Source organism: Alternaria rosae (genome assembly GCF_020736505.1).
Source record: "Alternaria rosae strain MPI-PUGE-AT-0040 chromosome Unknown BKA58scaffold_1, whole genome shotgun sequence".
NCBI lineage: Eukaryota > Fungi > Ascomycota > Dothideomycetes > Pleosporales > Pleosporaceae > Alternaria > Alternaria rosae.
This window is the reverse complement of record NW_025763570.1, coordinates 2179577-2199755: the sequence shown is the minus strand read 5'-3', so window position 1 is coordinate 2199755 and position 20179 is coordinate 2179577. Positions and strand designations below refer to the sequence as shown.

General features: G+C 54.0%; 5 protein-coding genes and 1 non-coding gene across 6 annotated transcripts; 2 read left to right on the top strand and 4 right to left on the bottom strand.

Moving 5' to 3' along the window:
* Positions 1 to 843: 843 nt before the first annotated feature.
* On the bottom strand, positions 844 to 4701 carry BKA58DRAFT_425769 (uncharacterized protein; the record flags this gene model as incomplete). Its single annotated transcript, XM_046172941.1, has 5 exons — positions 4252 to 4701; positions 3182 to 3509; positions 1966 to 3051; positions 1051 to 1728; positions 844 to 998 (listed from the first exon to the last, which is right to left on the bottom strand). Exons 1-5 carry the CDS (start codon positions 4324 to 4326, stop codon positions 844 to 846), a joined length of 2322 nt encoding a protein of 773 aa, XP_046030995.1. The 5' UTR covers positions 4327 to 4701.
* A 1434-nt stretch (positions 4702 to 6135) lies between these two features.
* BKA58DRAFT_372760 (uncharacterized protein) lies at positions 6136 to 7018 on the top strand. The gene has a single exon (XM_046169164.1). The coding sequence runs from the start codon at positions 6240 to 6242 to the stop codon at positions 6900 to 6902; it is 663 nt and encodes a 220-aa protein (XP_046030994.1). The 5' UTR covers positions 6136 to 6239; the 3' UTR covers positions 6903 to 7018.
* A 2003-nt stretch (positions 7019 to 9021) lies between these two features.
* BKA58DRAFT_13774 (uncharacterized protein) lies at positions 9022 to 9752 on the bottom strand. The gene has a single exon (XM_046164515.1). The coding sequence runs from the start codon at positions 9658 to 9660 to the stop codon at positions 9289 to 9291; it is 372 nt and encodes a 123-aa protein (XP_046030993.1). The 5' UTR covers positions 9661 to 9752; the 3' UTR covers positions 9022 to 9288.
* Positions 9753 to 11712: 1960 nt separating this feature from the next.
* On the bottom strand, positions 11713 to 14339 carry BKA58DRAFT_13753 (methylcrotonoyl-CoA carboxylase subunit alpha mitochondrial precursor). Its single transcript, XM_046164508.1, has 4 exons — positions 14070 to 14339; positions 13822 to 14020; positions 13674 to 13771; positions 11713 to 13626 (listed from the first exon to the last, which is right to left on the bottom strand). Exons 1-4 carry the CDS (start codon positions 14204 to 14206, stop codon positions 11925 to 11927), a joined length of 2136 nt encoding a protein of 711 aa, XP_046030992.1. The 5' UTR covers positions 14207 to 14339; the 3' UTR covers positions 11713 to 11924.
* Positions 14340 to 16201: 1862 nt separating this feature from the next.
* BKA58DRAFT_13751 (uncharacterized protein) lies at positions 16202 to 18969 on the bottom strand. The gene is made up of 2 exons (XM_046164506.1): positions 18649 to 18969; positions 16202 to 18499 (listed from the first exon to the last, which is right to left on the bottom strand). Exons 1-2 carry the CDS (start codon positions 18780 to 18782, stop codon positions 16354 to 16356), a joined length of 2280 nt encoding a protein of 759 aa, XP_046030991.1. The 5' UTR covers positions 18783 to 18969; the 3' UTR covers positions 16202 to 16353.
* Positions 18970 to 19281: 312 nt separating this feature from the next.
* Positions 19282 to 19382, top strand: BKA58DRAFT_t12. The gene has a single exon. It is a non-coding gene; the product is annotated as a tRNA-Val (tRNA).
* Positions 19383 to 20179: the final 797 nt, after the last annotated feature.

The following is a 20179-nucleotide window of genomic DNA, read 5'->3' as shown; positions in this document are numbered from 1 at the left end:
GTCGAGCATACATGGAAAGGCTTGCGTGACGTGCCGCTGTAAGTGATCGTGAGTGGCCGGTGAGTGGTTCATGTGGGTTCTCTTCTCGTTCGGTGCTTTGAAGGATCGCGGGCGAACTGGTCAGCTGGCCGCATCTAGGATGCATCCTCCGGGTCTCTCTCGATGATACACAAAACGCCTCTTCCAAGGTTTGGAGGAGGGCAATTGAGGCTGTAGTTTTGCCGAGCTGTAAGAGACTTCCAAAGTTTCACTTAATATCAGACTGCATGTTTGTTTTTGAAGTGTCTATTATATGTCCAGGGTAGCAACAACTAGCCCATCTACCGAATACCCACAAAACATGCGCAATATAAACATATCCGAAGACGCAATCATAACCGACAAGACTCCTTCCTCATGCCATAGACAGCGTCCTGAGTCATGCTTTTCAATGCTTCTATGCCTCTTTTTACCGTAGGCGCCAAAGCCCATTCGCAGAAAGATGATCGCTCAACACGCTATAAACAGACAGGAAAGAACAGACCGAAAACCGACCGAGAATGTCGCAAGAGATCATAACTTGCCGACGGGTATCAAGACGGTGGTGGGTGGTCGAGATGTATCAAAAAGAGAGAGAAGCAGTCATCGGCAGATGAACGACTACAGTCTGAAACCTAATACAGCCATGATGAAACATGGGTGTAAGCAACAGCCGGGCCTGTCGCAAAGGATTTGGTGCCGAGTCGAAAAGGGTTGTCAACCCCGGTCGTTCGTAGGGGCTCCCTGCAAGTGCCGAGAAAGTGGGTCAACGGGGCGGCTGCCTGCAACCAGGGCATCCGTTTGGAGCATGTGGCCTGGGACTTCTTAAGGAGAGCCATCGCGCCTCGCCTTCTTACTCTTCTCGATTCTCTCGTTCCACCGCCTCTTTCCAACACGAGTCTCGAAATGTGGGGCTACTTGGGTCACATCTTGACCTTGGCCCATCATGCTGCTTCTCATTTTGTTGCGGTAGGCATCAACTGTTGACAAGGTTAGTAAATAATTCTTCTTTGCACTGAGCCATTGACTTACGAGACTTTTGCAGAAACAATGTCCTTCCTGCGAAAACACGACTCTGGCTCCAACTCATACGGTACCCAAGATCGTTGAGCGTAATCTCCTTCGACCGCTTCGCACGAGTAAGACGCGGCTTCGGCACACGAGTCTCGCCATCCAGCGTAGGAACAGGCACAACAGTAGAACCAGCCAGAGGGAAGCTAGGGTCGTTCTCAACGTCCGGCTCATCAGCAAAAACCTTGCTGCCACGAGGACTGGCAGGTGGAGAAGTCATTTGCATAGCAAAGTAGCTACGAGGGAATACCGAGTTGGACTTGCGGTAAGAGTCGGGCATCTCCTCCATCTTGACCGTGTCGAGAGTAACTCGCACGCGAACCCTAGTTCCTCGTTGCGCGTCGTCCACAAGTATGAATTTGCGGCGCTTCGAGTCAGGTAAGTCGCCAAACATGGCTAGCTTTCGCTCTTCTTCATCTTGCTCTTGCTGCTTTGAAACCGGAACACCCGCCGCGTGTGATGGAGGCGGAGGGTGGCTCAGGCTATCGTGGATCGGCGGCATGCCGCTGGAGCCTGCGACGGAGTCGCTCGATGGGTAATTCGGGTAGAAGCTCTGAGCAGGTCGCCCGTCGGTAGGTGATGATGATTGACCGTTTGGCGCTTGGTGATGGTGTGTGTGTGATTCACCGTATTCATTGGCTGTACACAAAGAGAGTTAGCTTGCACGTCCGAACATGTCTCTACTTGCCGTTCTGCGCTGAACCAAAAACATGTGTAACTATGGGGTGGGTATATATGCAAGCATGCATGGGGCAGTGGTATCGAAGGGGTATTACATCAAGGAGTATGTAATGTACATGGAGAAAGAACGACAGAGGTATCATTTAACAACCAACAACAATTGCGCCTTATCACATCACATCTGGTGAAACATACCGCTAACGTCATCCGGTCCTCCGTGGGGCCCTCCAGGTCCATCATGGTGATGGTGCATCTGAGGGCCGCCCATGCCCATGTTCGGTTGTCGGGGCGGTGCTGCTAATCCGGCAGAGTTGGGAACACCAGGAGCACCTGGTCCACCTGGTCCAGCCATGTGGTTACCATGGTTAGCCGATTGGGCTTTCCTTGTGGTCATCTTGGCCATTCTGCGCACGCGTCGGCTCCTTAGTCGAGGGTCTTGGTTGCTGTTCCTCCAGCTGTCGACGGCGCGCTGGATAAGACCACGCTTTCCGCGCAGGCAGGGGTTCAACTGCGCTAGCGCCCAGCCGACGGTGTTGCATTCGGTCTCGTAGTGAAGGCGGTTGCCCTTGTATTGGTCCTTGGCACAGCAAGCGCGGGGGTACACACAGTTCTCGGTCTTGAAGTCTTGCGGGAGCTCGTCAACATTGATGGACTCGACGTCGCAGCGGATGGTGTACTCCATCTTGACCCTGTCCCGAGAGTACTCAAACGCGATCCATTGCACACCGTTCTGGTCTTGTCGCACAACAAGGGGAGTGGTAGCAGGAATGGGACCAGGCGCGGCATTAGGGTTGACGTTGGGTCCTCCGGGAGGGCCAGCGTGCATGTTGGGGGTACCAACGGGAGGGCCTTGAGGCGGAGCTTGAGGCGGGCCGAGTCCTGACGGTGGCCGTTGAAGTGGCGTCTGCGACATGCGCGACTTGGGGCTTCCCGTCATTCCTGGGGTTTGAGGATGGTGCTGCTGATGCTGTTGTTGTTGATGCTGCATCTGCTGGTTTTGCTGGTGAGACATGAGCAGCGATTGCGTCGCCATTGGTTGCTGTGGGGCGCTCGAAGGATGCTGCTGGTATGGTGACTGTTGGGGAACTGGCGCCGAAGCATAGGGAGTGTAGTACATTGACTGAGGCATCTGGCTGGGCGGTTGTCCATAGATTGGCCGGCCGTGCTGGTCGTGCTGTGGAGACTGAACAGATGCTGGTGAGTTTGACTGCGGGGTGTGGTATGAGATCGGAGGATATCCGCCCCGGTTCATTGTTGCGGCCGCCATGAGCTCTGGGGTTTCTGAGAAATGTTAGAATTCCATTTTGCGCACGGGGGATATACGACTGGGGCATCCAAGTCGAGGCGTCATTAATGCGCTGGGCGCATAGACAAACGCGTCGTGATTTGTGTACACAAAAACAAAACATACCTGAGGATGAGTAGTTACTCGGCGCACTGTTGGTGCTGTAAGGGCTCTGGTGGTGCTGGGAGTAATAGGGAACCTCTTGTTGCTGTTGCGGCGGTGGGGGGCCTTGGATTTGCTGGATGTAAGGCGATTGGTGCTGCGGAGGACCCTGAGGGTTTGGGTGTTGTGGTGATGGGTAGTGGCCCTGTGCAGGACTCTGAGAAGGCACTGACTGGTGGGGAGAGTCGGGATGGTGCTGGTGTTGATGTTGTTGATGGACTACACCAGGCCTAGGGTGGTGAACAGGAAGGTGACTAGGCGGTGGCAAGCCCTGAGCCGAGTGGGGATGATGCTAAGAAGACAGCCAGTCAGTAAGGCTGCTGGGGGCAAACAAAAGATAAAAAAGCAAGCGTCGACCTGACGAGCTGTGGTGGTGATCGGGGCAGGGAGTGCAAGCAAGGTGAGAGGTGGGGGTGCGGGTCGCTGTGGTTGGCTGGGCGGCTAGGGTGTAGCGACGGATGTGCAGCAGCAGCGTGGTAGGCGAGGGGCAGGGTCTGGAAAAAGACAGGACGGTAGGGTATAGTTTATAGGATGGGAAGGGCAGACTAAAGAAAGCAGGGCGGCACTTCGCAACGTTGACAACACAGAGCGGACCAGCGGTGGGAGCGGAAGGCTGCTAGGATGGCAGGGATTCCGCTGCTGGTAGGCTGCGTGACAAGAGGCTTGGACTGGCTTCAGAGGAGACAAGGAAAGCTTTGGCAAGTGCGACAGGGGAGGCGGGTTTTGGGTAGCAGGGCTGCTTGGCGGGAAGGGCATACCATGTAGGCAGAGACGCGCCGGAGCTGGGGTAACTCGTTGTGTGTGGCCGCGACGTGCAGTGGCTGCTGCAGCATGCAAAAAGCGCGAGGATGAAGCTACCAGCGGCGGTGACGGGTTTAGGGAAGGGTTTTGCGACGCGCACGACGAAACTCCAACGGTCGAGGGTGCGGCAGGGCCGATCAAGGTGGGAGCGAGCGGAGGGTAGCGAGTGTATGGGATGATGCAGGTGGTCGGACGGGCGTGGTAGGGGGTGCAAGGAAGCAGAGGCAACTCACCATCTTTTGCGACGCTACAGGCGCCGGGTCTTCCTTATACTTGCGGGCCCTATCTGGGATTTTTGGCTGCGACATTGTTATTATTGCGCGGTGGTAGACGTCGAAGGATCCGGGCAGCGAGGGTCCGGGCGCAGCGGTGGACGAGGGTTGGGGAGCGATGCAGTAGCGTGGCCTGCGCAATTTCACGCGCAGAGCAGGTGGCGCTAGCGACGTCTAGGGAAAGGCAGCGAGGAGAGTCTGCAAAGGCGGTGGGAGGGCCGAGGGTGGAGTCGGTCGTTAAATCAACCTGGAACAGCCACCTCCCTGCTCTGCTGCACGCTCGGACGGAGCAGCTGTTTCGAGCGCCCAAGCCGCGGATGCGAAGGGGCCGGGATCAGGGATCGCCGGCGGAATAGCCCTGGTCGATGGCGATGTCGTCGCGGTGGGTGGGTGCTGCTGCGAGGATGAAGCTGCTGTTTGATGGCTAAGGCGCGTCGTCTTGCTGCCCGCTGTCGCGTCCGGTGGAGCACGTGACGGTCAGGTTTTCGGCCGGGTGGGGGCTTGCTGCCCAGAGCAAAAGACAGGCGTGCTAGCGGTTCCTTCGCGACGTGAGAGACTGATAGCAGCAGCTGCCGTCATCGCGCCTGCCCCCATCGCATGCTCACTCGGCTAAATCCAGGAGATGGCAGTCGCGACCCCGCGGTACCTCCCTCACACCCATGGCGTCTTAATCCGGCCTGCTATAGCTCGCACACGATGCCACCTGCTACTTCTGCCATATCATCTCGCCCAGGTCACAATGTGCTCCGCCCGCCACTGCTCTGACGCGTCCTTCGAGTCCAATTCACCGCCGCTAGTCGACCGTTTTAGCAGTTGCACCACCCAGCCCAGCGCCCCGCCGCCTCGCACGCCATTGGTCCGTGGCGCCGGTGAGCAGACGCCCAAAACGGCTCACCAGCATGTCTCTTTGTGCCCCCAACGTCGCCCGCTGTGACTGGCCGATGCACGCCCGCAGCCTCCAATCGCCATCGAGGGCTGATCGGCACCGCCATGCCTGATGCTGCCACACGGAGATGCTTCTCGGGAAACGGGTCATGGGCTGCCTGCTCAAATCGCCGCTGATCGGCCCTGGGACGTCGGGTTCGCAACCTCTGCGGAGCCATGCCACCGAACAAAACTGCTGCTTCAGGGGCCGCATCGTGGCAGGACCGCCTTCAATGCGCCAGTCAGCCCCGCGATCCAATTGAACGTGTGGCTATTCCCAGTTTAATTGCCATCATGCTCAACGCCAGCAACCCGCGTCGATAAACTCCGCAACAACATCCGGGCGAATAGCCGCTTAGCCCATCGCGATAGCAATACACGTCTGCAGCCGTCTCGGTGCATTTGCTCCATCGCTTCCGGCGTCAATTCAATGCTGTAATGCCGTTCCCTTCTCGGACGTCTCAAGCCTGCTTCTACGCGCTTGTACTCGAGTATCACATGCACACTGAAACACGAGACGCGACCAACTCAGATACTCTTGTTCTGTTCGACATGTCTCGCTGCCAGGCTTCGACAAGATCGCGTTGGAAACAGCGCGCCGTTCCATGTTGTGAGCAATACCCTCCCTGTCACGATCGTGGCATGGGACCTGGGCTTGTAAAAGTTCCGAGCGAGGCGTTCGCATTGCGGAGAAACCCTGGGAGCACGCTTGCTGGCCTTGTTCACGACAAGGGAGATAGGTCAGGTACCGAGCGACCATCAACTCTATTCTGACGCCGCCCGCTACATTTCGATACAACACAGCACTTGTTGACTGCCTTCGCCGCCCAAGTCGCAGCGCACAAGGCCGCACGCAGTCAGTCTCCTACCGTCAGTATGCGCATCTACTGCGCATTTGGCAATTCAGAATCTTCACTGCCAACTTTGTGCAAGCCGAACTCATCCTGAACACCCTCAGGCGGCGCCTCTTCACGCTTTGACGATTAGCCACGCTTGCACTAGTTGCACAAGATGTGGACATAGCCATGTCGATCTTGTCAGCGAAAGCGATGCCGTGTTACATCGGGTTGCTCTTCTCACTCCACCCATATGTAATCATTAGCTGTGTGTCTCCGCAACGTGGTGCAAACACGGCTGACGGCGACGTGCGTGTCGGCCAAGGTCAGCTGGGGTGGCTCGTCGACATTCTTGCGCGTCGCCTGTCGCCAGGTTCTACAACAGCCTCCAACTCCGTTCGCGTTGTCGCTTCCATGATGCCCGTTAAACAAGAAAGCTTTGTCACGCCCAATATCGCGAGGGCGTCATGGTTGCTGCCCTCGCGTACGGTTATTTGGTTGACAGGCGATCGGTTTGGCCAACCATATGTTGCACACCGTTGTCCACTCGCGGGAAGCAGGGATACATGCCTGGGCATCAACGGTCGACGATCACAAGGGACAAGGTGCGCGACGCTACCGTACATGGATCCGACTCGTCCCGCAAGTCTCTCGCCCACCATCAGCACTGCACACTGGATGATGCTGCACACCACCGCTGCCACTACCGCATGTTCCCGGTTCGTGATCTTACGCCTGGAAATAACGTCACATAAAGCTTCCACGATATGCGAAGTGCGGTCGCATGCCCCCATAGCTCATCTATCGAAGGTTCTCTGCTTGTTGACTGACCGGGGAGCGATCGGCAGGTGAGCCCCATCACATCGAGCATTTTTACATTGTCAAGTTTTCTCCGCTCGCGGCAGCTGTCGTGTGAAAGAGGCTAGGCAGCTGTAATGGGCCTAGACCTGCATTTGCTTATTGCAACTCTATCGGCAGATATCAGTCACATTCAAAACTGCGATGCAGAAATGTCTATCAGATTGTGCGATAAGATCTTGACGCTGGCGATACGAGCTCCAGTCACCCACCCGATTGGAAGATCTCCAGGCCCCCTCGACCTTGCTTCCCGCATCCCTTGAGGGTCGTTGTGCAGCTTGGGTGTCTTTCCGACATCTGTTTCCCGGGGTATATCATGAGTGGGCTTGAGGCAAGCATTGTGCCGAACACGAGTACGCGCCCAAGATGCCGCAGTGCCACTTGTTTCGCAATTTGGGAGCGAAGGACTAGACCTTCTCGTCCTGCTTTGAAATCGCTATTTCTCCAGCCGAGCCTTCACTTGCGAACGTTACTGCATAAGCGGCATTTCTGACAGGCGACAGCTTTCTTCTCATTGGTTCAAGTAGTACTCTCCTTCTGCCGGCTTTTATCATGAGACGGAGTGACCCGTGCCATCCCAGTCGATATCATCGAGCTGCAACAAGGTCCGGCCGGTCTCCCGTCCTTTCCCTGTTCTCACCAGGCCTTGCGGCGGCACTGATTCGAGCGGACACTTGTGGAAAGGATTCGACATGGGCTGATGGATGCAGCATCACGTTAACCGCGGTTTTCCATGATGTCAGTCAGCGCTAGCTCCCGATGCACTGCATCAAGCTACCACACTACTGCGAATTGGCCGCCTCGGCTTATCAGCCATCGAGGCCCAGCCCCTTCGTTATTCTCGGTGGAGAAGCCACAACAACATACACATCTAGGGACTGTGTGATCCCGCGGTCTATGTACAGCAATCGCTATTTTCGAAGCAGCATGTAACACATTGATTTAATGACGCGTCTGGTTTCATTCTACAATACATTCTTCCGAAGCGCGTGACTGGAATAGAAACAGCCAGTTCCATATCCGACCCACAACCGAGCCTTCTTGATATGCGCTTGGCAAAGTATCAGGAGATGGCCTTCTCGGTGCAATTCTTGGTGGCTGGGTTGTCAATATCATGCGGGTGCGTACTGCTGGCTCTATCTCGGCTGAAATGCGCTCGGTCATATGGTCAACTTCTTCCGGATCTTACATGACATCGTCACTGGTGCCGATTTGGCTCACGATACCCGTACATGAGTTGTCGGTCCACAAGCTGGTCGAGAGATTGCTCTTGCAAAGCATCAGTACGTGCATCCATATTCGGTGCTAGAATTAGCACTGCATGAGATGCATTGCATTAGAGATTGGGACCATACGAAATCGGCCCTTCTGTCAGAAGCAGTCCGCCTTACGCTGCAGAAAAAAATAACTTTGAGGCTTGCCTAACTGGAGCTGTGTGCGTACTCCAGTCGAAGTACGACTTGTAATTGGCCCTGGTACGCGTTTCACGATCTTAGCATCCTTCTAGCGGCCTTCTAGAATAAAGCGGTGACCATTGTGCTCGCCCAATGCTCCATGCTTTTTCGCGAACTCGAGTCAGTGGCTTTGACGCAACAGCCTTGCAACTGCATGTACGCTTGCTCTGTTCATGCGCAGTTTCCAATATCGTCATTTCAAGCCTGACTGGAGGGCCTTTGTCAATTCATCTCGGCGCGACCGAGTATCGATTGATGGCAGTACCAACTGATCACGATCTGCAATCTCCTCCGTAAGCTTGTCCAGTGCACGTGAAATGAACAAAGCGCCGAGCTCAGCCTCCTTTTGGGTGCATCTTCTTCACGTCCTTCTCCCTGCTGCGCATTGCACATCCAGAGCGCTGAACGCAACCACAAACGAGAACCGGAACTACATCCCCATGCGCCACGTGTAGCGTGTAACAGCAGATCGGACTCGAAGAATCCCAAAGGACTGGTTCCGCGACATAGAACCTAGTACAGCAGCCCCGAAACTTACACAGACATTTCGTCACTCAAGATAGCTTTGGGAGCATAACGAACCGCTGATACTTCTGCGCCTTCGGAACATGCAAAGACCTGCGAGCTGACGCATAGCGCATGGTTATGGTGTATGCGATGCAATTGTCGGTTCGAAGATACCGAGATCTCATGAAACGTTGACATGTTCGAGAAGATGCTCACACTGGCGTTTCAAGATCGCGTCCCGCATTGACAGCCGGGTGCCTCCAAACTCAAACGATCGAGGCTAACATCTCTCGCCAACAGCCTTGTATTTCACCTAGAATCTGGTTGCCCGGGCTCCCTCGTCTTGTTTCAACCTGGTCGTACGACCTGGCATTTATGGTCCGGTTGTCGCGCTGGGAGCATCTTGCCAGTCAAAGATGTCACAGTTCAGTCTCTACAAGCAGCAACACCCTTCTGGAATGCCGTTGGTGGGAACGCATCAGGCTTAAAATCAAGGTTTTCTGATTAATAGCACGTCGCATGCGCGTGCCGATGAAAACGTCCTCTTTGACAACAACAATCGGTGTGCCACTCTTAACATGCGCAGCGGAGGAATGCCCCGGGTTGGAACACTCGCATTGCGCCGCATGAAGTTTGAACGTTTCGAGATACTCGATCCGCTTACTCCATTCTGGACGATGAATCGGAAGAGTAGTCGTCAGTGATTGCCTGATTTTGACTGACAACACCATGACCGCTCCCAACCACCTGTGCAGCTTGATAACCTTTAACGGCTCAAACCATCTCATCATCGACCCTCACAGTCGGTACAGTCAAACCCCAACATACACTGTAGTGTAGTCCTCACCAGATCTCAACACTCTTTACCCTATCGGCCCACCTATTGACGCGTCACACTGCGGCTTACTATACATGACATTGCTACCCAAGATCAGCATCAAGCTGCCGTTGTTCTAACCGTCCGCCTTGATCCGAGATGGATCCAGGCCTCGTAACGACTGCTCAAAAGCAAGTGAGGCGTGAAGCGAAACGCAAGTGTGCGGGGAACATAGATGAGCTGGCAGTCATCCCGTTGGTCGATTTTGCTAACAGGATGTTCCTGGTCCACGGAAGGAGCAAGGGAGGCCAACTACCGGGATTGTCAGTGGCCCAAGGCAACTTGTTCTGAAGCAAGCCCAACTTGCGCCTTCGACCAGTCACAGGATGAGCAAGGGTAGTAAACCGCAAGCACGGCACCAGAGATAACTAAAATACCTTGGTTGGAAACTCTCTTCGCCACAGACTACTGCAGTGTTGAGGTGGGGGAGTTACTGCCTTGGGCGTTTCGAAGTCACGGACTGCATTGCGATGCACTGGAGGGGAAGCCTCGTCATGACTGTCGTCGGCCTCATCGCCCCGTTACAGATTCGATGATGAACAGCTGATGTGTGCAGCCATGACCGGCTCCGCGAACCTTTTGTGGTCTCGCCAGACCTGGTGAAGATCAGACTTGCTGAGTGTCAGCTAAATGTGGGCCGCGGAGGGCTTCCCCATACAATGCTTCTCAGGATCGATGACTGATCGCTGAATCCAGGGCGGAAGGGAGGCCCAGTAAGTGCCCATCTGATCCGCACTGGGTCTTGAGATGCTCCGCACAACGATGCCTTGATCAGAGGTGATGAGTATCAGCTGTGCCAGCTGTTGACGTACAAGGACGTATCCTGCTTAGAGGACAACCCTCTGTTTACTGAGGTTGAGGCCACGTCTCCCTAGTCACTACTCTTGTTCTGTGTAGCATTTTCTCCAGCCGGATACCAAAGCAGCTGTCCCATCACGGCCCTATGCCTACAGTCAGTACGAGTGGGAGATCCGGTGCGCTTCGAAGAACTGCAAGCAAGATCAGATCATCCTGATCTTGCGGTCTCAGCACTTCTACATCTACATCTGCTATACCACACTCACATATTTACCAGAGAGCACGTCATACTATTGAGTTCACTCTATATACCTTACCGTGACCCCGTTTACGTCCGGCAACCTACTCGTTCGTCTTCCACGATCCCCTCGCGCCTACCATCGATGTCAGTGCAACTGCGCCACCGAGCTCTATACCTTGATTAGACGGACATGACGTGGATACCTGAACAAGGAGGCATACGATAACCATGGAGAGGCTCACACCACGCGACAGTATCATAGTCTCTCTGATGAGATGAGAATCGAGCTGAGAGCGCTGCAGAGTGATCTACACAAATGGTGTATGTAGCTGCCTTTGGTTTGGGAGGTAGCTGTGATATCTCTCACATAGCACGGGTGGACGATCAAGTCGTATTCTGTTTAAACAGCGCCTCCCTTGTCGCTGTGTTGACATTGGCACGTAGAAGAGACAGACTTCTCGATTGTGTGCGCACGACAATGTGCGAGACCAAGTGAGAGGTTGTCCGTCTTATGGCATCTCTTTCTATGGTGTAGACTGCAAATATTGAATAGAAACATGTCGAGCATACGTACAAACAACTTACTAGCTTGTTACAGACTTCCAATGCCATGTTGGTTTACTTGCTGCGTAGATGCCTCTTGTTCTTCATCTTCTCGTGAACTGCTCTGTAGAGAGACCTAGAAACCTACAATTCAGAATGCGGGTGTGAAATTGGTATCTGCCGACACTGTTCGTTGTATTCTCTGCTAATATTGCGTTGCACAAGCCTCCCGGGCCTTGACTATACATTGCGTGAGTGAAATTGTGTCGGGGTATTTGTACAGATGGTTGAAGCCGCTTTAATGCAGTTAAATATCAAAGCGCAACAATAGGCCGCAAGAGGAGTTTTTGAACAACACTATGAGTCAGTGCATGTTATGATGATCGTTGAACCGTTTTGTGATGCTATATCAAGCTTCGTGGTCGTGGCGTTTGATTATTGATCTCGCAATGGTTTTCAGCTGTCGCGATAACCATGACATTGGAAAAATAATTCCCTCTCAACACCCAACCATAAATTGAGCATCGTAATTCGTAAATCCTAATATTTTGGCGCTCATATATACAACCCGGCTTTTTTCTTTTCTGGAATCAAAATCACTCTTTTGCCTCCCCCTCCGGCTCCTCGAACTCCACCAACGCGGTCCCTGCCTTACACAAATCGCCCTTGCCATGAACAATGCGCTTGACCACACCATGACTTGGACTCCTGATCACAGTCTCCATCTTCATGCTCTCGATAACAACAAGCGCCTGGTCCTTCTTGACCTCCTGACCCTCTTCAACTTCCACTCTGAGGACCTTGCACGGCATGGGCGCGAGGACGCTGTTTGCCACATCTTTGACGCCTAGAGCTTTCTTTGTCCACTCTGGCATGGCGAGCTTGAGACGGTATTGGCGACCGAGGTGAAAGAGGGTGAGGCGGTCTTCGTCGCGGATGAAGGTTGTTGCTAGGCGGGTGTGGGGATAGAAAGATGTGAGTGTGTTGTTGGAAGGAGAAAAGGTCGATGTGACGTTGCTATATGTCTTGTCGCCGACGCTGATGTCGAATTGCTGGGGGCTGGTTTGCCGGATGCTAACTTTTGTTGCTGTGGCTTCGCCCTTGCCGTCAGCGGGGGTCTCGATGAGGTTGAACTCGCGCTGCTGGTATGAGCTGCTGAAACCGAATCCCACTGCCGTGACAGGTGGTCCGGTCCATACATCTCCTCTTGACGCTGAGATCTCTTGCAGCGCAAGGCCAAGGGCGGCTTGTGCGTAGACTTCTGATGCTGGGGCCTCGGGTGTGAAGAGCTCGGCGTGGTGCTTTTGGATGTATCCCGTTTCCACATCGCCAGCGACAAAGTCTGGGGATACACACATGCGCTTGATGAACTCGATGTTTGTTATAGGGCCCGCAACTTCGTACTCTTCTAGGGCGGCTCGTAGCTTCTGGATCGCAGCCTCGCGTGTAGGGCCTTGGACGATGAGTTTGGAGATCATGGGGTCGTAGTGAGAGGATACTTCGTCGCCAGCAATGAAACCAGAGTCGATGCGAACGGTGGACGTGGGTACTGGCGTCTTCAGGTGAAGCAAAAGACCAGAGTCGGGAATGAAGTTCATGTCTGGGTTCTCGGCGTAGATGCGTGCTTCGATGGCATGACCCCTCTCCTTGATCCTCTGTTCAATCTCCTGTTGGGTAAGAGGTAGCTTTCCACCCTCAGCAACAATAAGTTGCCATCTCACAAGGTCCTCACCAGTCACCATTTCTGTGACAGGGTGCTCGACCTGTAGCCTTGTGTTCATCTCCATGAAGAAGAATTCACCCGTCTCGTTGTCAAAGATGAACTCGACTGTGCCAGCTCCTTCGTACCCCACTGCAAGCGCAGCCTGTCTCGCCTTCTCCCAGATGTCCTGCCTGATGGCCTCATCCAGATGCGGTGCTGGCGACTCTTCGAGAATCTTCTGATGCCGGCGTTGTATGCTGCAGTCCCTCTCTCCAAGCGCAACGCAGTTACCGTGCTTGTCGGCGAAGACCTGGACTTCGATGTGGCGAGGCGTGGTGATGTACTTCTCCACTAGCATGACTTCATCGCCGAAAGAGTTCCGCGCCTCTGACTTTGCCGACGCGAGTTGGTCGAAGAACTCGGCTTCGGTGTTGACGATTCGCATGCCTTTGCCGCCGCCGCCCTTGACGGCTTTGAGGAGTACGGGGTAGCCGATGCTCGCGGCCTGCTCTTTGAGGTATTCTGGGTCTTGTTCGGATCCGTGGTAGCCTGGGATGCAGGGAACACCAGCTTTGGTCATGATGTCTTTCGACTCACTTTTATTTGTTAGTTACGATGGCTGCAGTATACGCTGATCGCCTACCTCTTGCTGCCCATAGACTCGATCGCTTGCCATGGTGGTCCGATGAATGTGAGACCAGCGTCTGTACATTTTCTTGCAAACGTAGGGTTCTCGCTCAGCTGTCGTCCTGTTAGCCTTACTCCACTGCGTCATCCATAGAAGCTCATACAAAGCCATAGCCCGGGTGTATGCCTTGACAGCCCTGCTCTTTCGCGATTTGTATTATACGGTCTCCATCAAGATATGCGGAAGGGTCTCCAAGGTTCACGGCGTAGGGCGAGCTCAGCGCATGTTGCGATCGAGCATCTGGGTCGGTGAAGAGGGTCGTAGTTTTGATGCCGTATTCCGAGGCTGTTCTTCCGACTCGTCTAGAATCGCGTTAGTTCTGAAGTTGTGGTTTTCTGTCAGGAACCTCACAGTGCAATCTCTCCGCGATTCGCTATGAGCACAGAGGTAAGCGGTTTGGCAGCTGGCGCGATGGTAGAGTTGTAGCGGACGCCATTGGTAGCAAGAAGCTGGCGCGAGAGGTGAGTAGACTTTCTGAAGGCACGCATGGTCACAAATGGGTATATGAAGCAAAAAGATTGATTGAACAACTACAAAAGTACCTTGTGTGTGGCATGGCGGAAGGAAGTTTGGGGAAGCCTCGGTGCTGTTAAGCCGCGTGGAGCCGTTCGCGGGGAAGGCGCGCTTCGTGTTTACTGTAGCAAACAATTGCGGAAGTTGCATCTTGGGCCCCTCGATAGGGAAGGAGCATAAGGCAGCCTCTGAAGTGGCACGGGCAGTCACACATGCCGAGTTGTCTTCTCTCCGCTGGTCTCGACTCCCTCGAACTGGCGGCTCGCGGTTGCGCTGATGACCTCCGTGCGCTCAGGGACGAGTGCTCTGCACGCCCGCGTCATACCCTCACACCCTTACTCACCCCGGCTGCGCGACCTCGACTCGACGCCTACGCCCCAACCACACAGAAGCGCAATCAAGTCGTCACCTCTCTCATCACCATACCTGTCACGCCACGACACTACACGGTTGCGCATCGCATTGCAAACGACATCCTCGACCGCACTTAGCGCATGTGATCGCATACACGACCGTCGAGCCCACACACCATGAGCGATTACGACGATGACTACGATGACTATGAAGGTGACTTCTTCTACGTCGAAGACGAATATATGGCCGCCGACGACCTCGCAGAGCACGCTGTCGCCTCACCACCACCAGCAACATGCGGCGACGAGGACATGGAGGACGACTGGGACCGCTTCGACTACTTCAACGACCTCGAGTACGCGTCAGACGGCTACGACGATATCAAGTTTCAAGCGCTTGATGTCAAGGGCGCCAAAGCAGGCCTGAAGAGGAAGCGGGCAGTGAGGAGCGCACCAGCCAAGAAGAGATTGGCCAAGGAGAGCGTGAGCACACAAACAGAGACAACACCACTGGGACATTCGCCTATAGTTTGGCGTTCACAGGCGAGCCGCGGAATCAAGCCCAAGACTCTCGATGACAATGCGCAGCCATATGCGTTGTTCAAGAATTGGAGGGAGAAGCTCGCAGACATACCAGACTGGGCGAAAGGCTCACCACCAAGCTCACCGGGAGCGCTATCAACACGGACGAGCAAAGCAAAGGGAAAGATGGCCTTCGTTACAGAGCCTGCATCGCCTCCTTACGACGACGAGGACGATGGCGACGATGAAGGCGACGACAGCATGGACCAAGGAGCAGATGGCATACCACAGGAAGCGCTATTGGCAGCTTTACAAAGGCAGCTTGCTGCTGCTGGCGGACCGCTGAGCGGTATGGATCCCCAACAGCTGCTCGAGTTCGCTATGCGCATGGCAACAGACAAAGACGCGGGTGACGATATTGCAGGCGAGATGGCAGATGCAATGCTAGGAGGGGAAGAGGATGAAGACGACGCAGAAGCAGAAGAAAAGCTTCTCTCGTGGGTAGCCCAACAGCGCAACGGGAAGAACGAAGAGACCCCTGCGGGAGAAGAAGACGACACGATGGACGGAACCGCACAACAGCCTCCGTCACCGCCTTCATCCGACCTCAAACGCAGCGTTCGCGTCGCTGAGACCAATACAAACAAGTCCTCTCTTAAGCGGAAGGCAGAAGACGAGCCCAGCATCGAAGGCTCTACAAAGGTGCTCAAGAAGAAGGCAACACGGTCTTTCGATGCGCCCACAGCAGCAAGTCAAGCCAAAGCCGCTCCATCCCGGCCCACGACACGATCGAAGGCCGGGAAGCGCAAGTGAGCACGGCGCGCGTGATTAATCACGGACAGCGGGAGCACGATTTTGCGTCACTAGCATACGTTTAATTACGGATCTTCTTTTCTTTCTTTCTTGCATACGACATTTGTATATTACTTCCATGATGGACGAGATGACATGAGATATGGAGATATTGGCCGGCTATCTTCGCAGCTCTTTTGTGGTACGCAAGGTATATCGCCTGTACGTACAAGTAGCCTAGCCTAGCTTTCTCACATAATGGCACGAATCCCCGCCGATGAATACCCTAATGACGTTCCGTACGAATGAGAACTTGGACCCTCGAAGAGCAGACTTCGCTGGTTGGGTTTACAGAGATATTGAACAATGTGTCGGTATAGGACTAGCTGTTCTTTATAAGCACCTAGAATTCATGGTATACAATCATCCGCCTTACAACGACCACGACGCCTCAACTAGAACAACATCCCCAGCTCATTAGAATCAAAGCCCATACCCTCAAACCCAAGCCCCTGAGCATTCCATCCCATATCCAGCGGCAAAAACCCATTCCATAACGCCGCATCATCCGCCGGCGCATTCCCCCCACCACCACCCACCGCGAACTCATTAACAGCGCCCAAGTCCGTCCACCCAAAATCGCCCATCTGCTCCGTAAGCGCCGGGCTCTCCCCCGTCCCGTTACTACTCGCCTGCGGACTCGCCCCCACAATGGGATGTTGAGGAAACCCATTCTGATCAACCGGGTTACTAGCAATATGCGTGCCCGGATGGCGGAAAGACGAGCGGCTCGCTTTGTCTTTCTTCGGCACTTTCGCCCAGAGGAGCTTGAGGAGTTGTGAGTAGCGGGATCCAGGGTGCTGTATACCAGCGCCGGCTCCTACGGCGCTGCGCTCGAGGCGCGCGACGGTTTCGTTGATCATGGCGCGGATGGCGCGGTCTTCGTCTGCGCTTATGACGCCTGTGCAGCGTGCGCGGTAGAGGAAGACGCCGGCGTAGACGAGGTAGAGGTAGTATCTCAATGGCATGAAGCGGAGGGAGCGCTCTGGGTCGACAAAGTTGTTGACGGTCGTAAGGATGGCTTTTGCGGCGTCGAGGCCTTCGTATATGAATCGCGCGTCGCCTACTGCGCCCACATTGTTTACAAAGACGCGCTGGGGGACTTGCATGCGGCCGTTTGCCATGGTGGCTGGTGTGCCAACTACGGGGTCGGTCGATGTGGATGAAGAGGGTAGTGCGCGCAGGACGGTCGCTTGAAAGGCGAAGGCGTTGGTGTAGAGACGCAGGTAGTCGTATGACATGAGTAGGCATGCTTTGAGCGGTGGAGAGCATGTCAACGTGCCCCATACGCTCTTCCACCCGTATATCGCTGACCGGAAATCGTCGATGAATTTGATGTAGCTGCCACTCATCTGCGATCGAAAGCTTGAGCTAGGGTTCGAATACAAGGTATCGTGTACATTGCTGAAGAGTTGCGTGAGTTCGAGATTCGCCTGGAAGATAGAAGCATGGTCCTCTTCGTTCGGGCTTTTGGGAATTAACGATGGGTAATCCTCTCTTCGTAGCGTTGTTAGCGGTCCAGGTCCACGGGACCAGAACGCCTTCCCGATTCTGATGCTGATATGGCGGTCAGACACATATGCCGCCGTCCAAATGAGGCGCTTGCGATGATGGTCCGGATCCTTGCCCTGATCCACGAAGCGGAATGAGTACCGATCGAGGGCAAGGAAGTACGCGATCCTTAGAGCAAGACCAACATGCATCCAACTCTCCTTGTCCTCCTCTCCCTTGCCAACCTTGCCAGAGCCACGCTGCGTATACGGCGCCCACTCAGCGAGCAGAAGCAGAGCTTCTACTGCCTCAATACCAGCATCGCCTCCTGCTGCTAACGTCGAGACAAGGCTCTTCATGTGTTCGGAACAGGCTTCGTAGATGTGCGGTTCGTCGACGAGGTCTTTGGAAGCGATGAGGAGGATGGCTGTAAGGAGGTGTTTCTCGTTGTTCACCATGTCGGATAGACGCGATGTTTCGAAGGCGTGCGCTGGGGCGAGCGGGTAGTATGGATGGTACTGCTGTTGGAAGCGTACGAGCAGCTGGCAGAGAGAATGCACGGTGAGTATTCCTCGGTCTAACAATGGGTACGAGAAGGACAGCGGCGCAGGCATACTGAGAGAAGAACCTCGTGCATGTCCTATGCTGTTGTTTCTACCCGTCCCGTTGATCTCGTCATTCGAGCTCGACTCCCCAGCAACTCTCGCCAGTATGCCCAGCGCATCCGAAGGGTTCTGCAGATTTGAGAAGGGGAGTTCATCGGTGTTCGAGGAGCCTGAACGCGATGCTTGGAGCTCTTCGCCGAAGGGCTGTACGCCTGGGTCTTGCGACCATGTTGTACCGAGATTTCCCAGCGTGTGAAAGCTTCCTTCGGGTGCAGTATTCGCCAGCGATGGGAGTGGCTGTTGCGATTGCGGTTCTAACTGTGACTGCGATTCATCGACGCGTTTCTTCTTTCGCTCGCGTCTTCCGCCACGGTTGCTGCCGCCCAGCACGCATTCGAGGTTGTCGCGCTTGCATCGGAGGCATGGTATCGAGTTGTCGGAGTCTCTGCAACACCACGTTAGCTCTAGATGCAATGCACGAGCGCTTCGAGCGCATTTGGGCGTCGCGACACAAGCTGTCCACGTGCAAACTTCAATCCAAGCGAGCTCCAAAACGCCGACGCGCAAACAAACAAGAAACCATCAACCACTTACAGCAAACACCGACTCTTCCTCTTCCTGCAGTTTAAACACGCAATCTGCGTTCTCTTGATCTTCGAAGCTTCATCCTCATCCGGGTTGGTGGCCGCCTGCGCGCCAGCAGGCTGTTGTGGGGCATTTGCTTCCATGCCTCATCTCGAAGCAATGCGTCGTGTCGGTGTTTGAAGCTGTCGGGAATTGTGGGCACCTTAACAAAACGCGGGGACGGCAACGTTGGCATCGGTTATTGCTAACATCGGGCCGAAGTCGTGAGCGGACATGGGCTTTTCAGTTCTCAAGGTCATCCCATAGTATGCGGATCATGGTAAGGATTGGACATGGTTTGCTGATCTTCAAGATCTAGCTGTAGTGGAAACGTAGTGATCATCATGGTATTTCATGGAGTTTGGTGTTCTTGTCCGCTCGGGTAAAGGTGTGGAGGACATCGCGCCGGCTCCTGGCCCAACCACGTCTGCTCAGTGACATGTAATTCCCCACTTTGACCGTATAATGCTTAGCTTTTCGGCCTGACTATCAAATTACATTTCTCCATCTTCGTGGTGGCGTCTTGTAAAAGATATACCACGAAAAGTGCAAATTTTATACCAGTATGTTTACTGACATCTTTGGCCGAAAATCATCAAGCAAGGCTCGTTGGTGTAGTTGGTTATCACGTCAGTCTAACAACGGCCCTCAAAAGCCACCAGTTAGGACACTGAAGGTCCGGAGTTCAAACCTCCGATGAGTCAGTATGTTTTTAACTCAGGAATTATTCTGAGTTACAGATGATTTTTTGCCCTTCCTAGCTAATGGTGAGAAGGATGGGACTACTACAAGCTTCCCCTGCATTTCTCGCCGGCTTAGAATTATGCGAATAAGTACTGCGTTTGCTAGGTCTAAGGTCTGAAGTCAAACTTCCGATAAGACAATATTGCTTCAGCTCCTGCAATTGCATAAGTTGCACGAGTTTTTCTCTTGCCCTCTTCAACTAATGGCGGGGGCACTGTGATCTAGGTAGCGTTCGGGAACAGAGCAATCTGATCAAACAGCTTAAGAAATACAAGCTGTTACTACGCAAGACCCTATCTTGTAGCCTCCTTCATACCATCTTTTGTGGACATTAAAGACTTGTCAGGTGTAAAAGAACCTTTGCACTTTCGCAGTGAATTCGATGTCCGATTTCTAGGTGAATCAGCGTTCCCTTGTTTTCGTTTAGCACAACATCCGGTGGTACACCATCCGAAGACACATCATCCGAAAGGCCCAACATCCGAACATCACATGCAAAGCACCGACGCTGCTCAGATTGGTAGGCTCCAATTGTATAGCCACTATTGTTCAAGTTATCGCAACTTCACATGCGCGTGCGTAGTACTCAGGTGGTCTATTATCCAACAACGGTCGCCGTCGCGTCTACCTAGGTACCTACAGGTCCTCGTGCCGTATCGAACGTCACAATAACCTTCTGCTACAGCAACACGACTCAGCCTTCGTCATCTCTCACCAATACACGTATCAGTACATGCGATTTTTTTCTCGATCTTAC

What these genes read in the sequence shown, in the direction of transcription:
- BKA58DRAFT_372760 (XM_046169164.1), top strand. Translation starts at nt 6,240, where the DNA reads ATGTCGATCTTGTCAGCGAAAGCGATGCCGTGTTACATCGGGTTGCTC.
- BKA58DRAFT_13753 (XM_046164508.1), bottom strand. Translation starts at nt 14,206, where the DNA reads ATGCGTGCCTTCAGAAAGTCTACTCACCTCTCGCGCCAGCTTCTTGCT. An exon ending in TACACCCGGGCTATGGCTTT is followed by an intron (nt 13,772 to 13,821) that starts GTATGAGCTTCT and finishes ACAGGACGACAG; the next exon opens with CTGAGCGAGAACCCTACGTT. An exon ending in GAGTCTATGGGCAGCAAGAG is followed by an intron (nt 13,627 to 13,673) that starts GTAGGCGATCAG and finishes AACAAATAAAAG; the next exon opens with TGAGTCGAAAGACATCATGA.
- BKA58DRAFT_13774 (XM_046164515.1), bottom strand. Translation starts at nt 9,660, where the DNA reads ATGATGAGATGGTTTGAGCCGTTAAAGGTTATCAAGCTGCACAGGTGG.
- BKA58DRAFT_13751 (XM_046164506.1), bottom strand. Translation starts at nt 18,782, where the DNA reads ATGGAAGCAAATGCCCCACAACAGCCTGCTGGCGCGCAGGCGGCCACC. An exon ending in AGGAAGAGTCGGTGTTTGCT is followed by an intron (nt 18,500 to 18,648) that starts GTAAGTGGTTGA and finishes GTGGTGTTGCAG; the next exon opens with AGACTCCGACAACTCGATAC.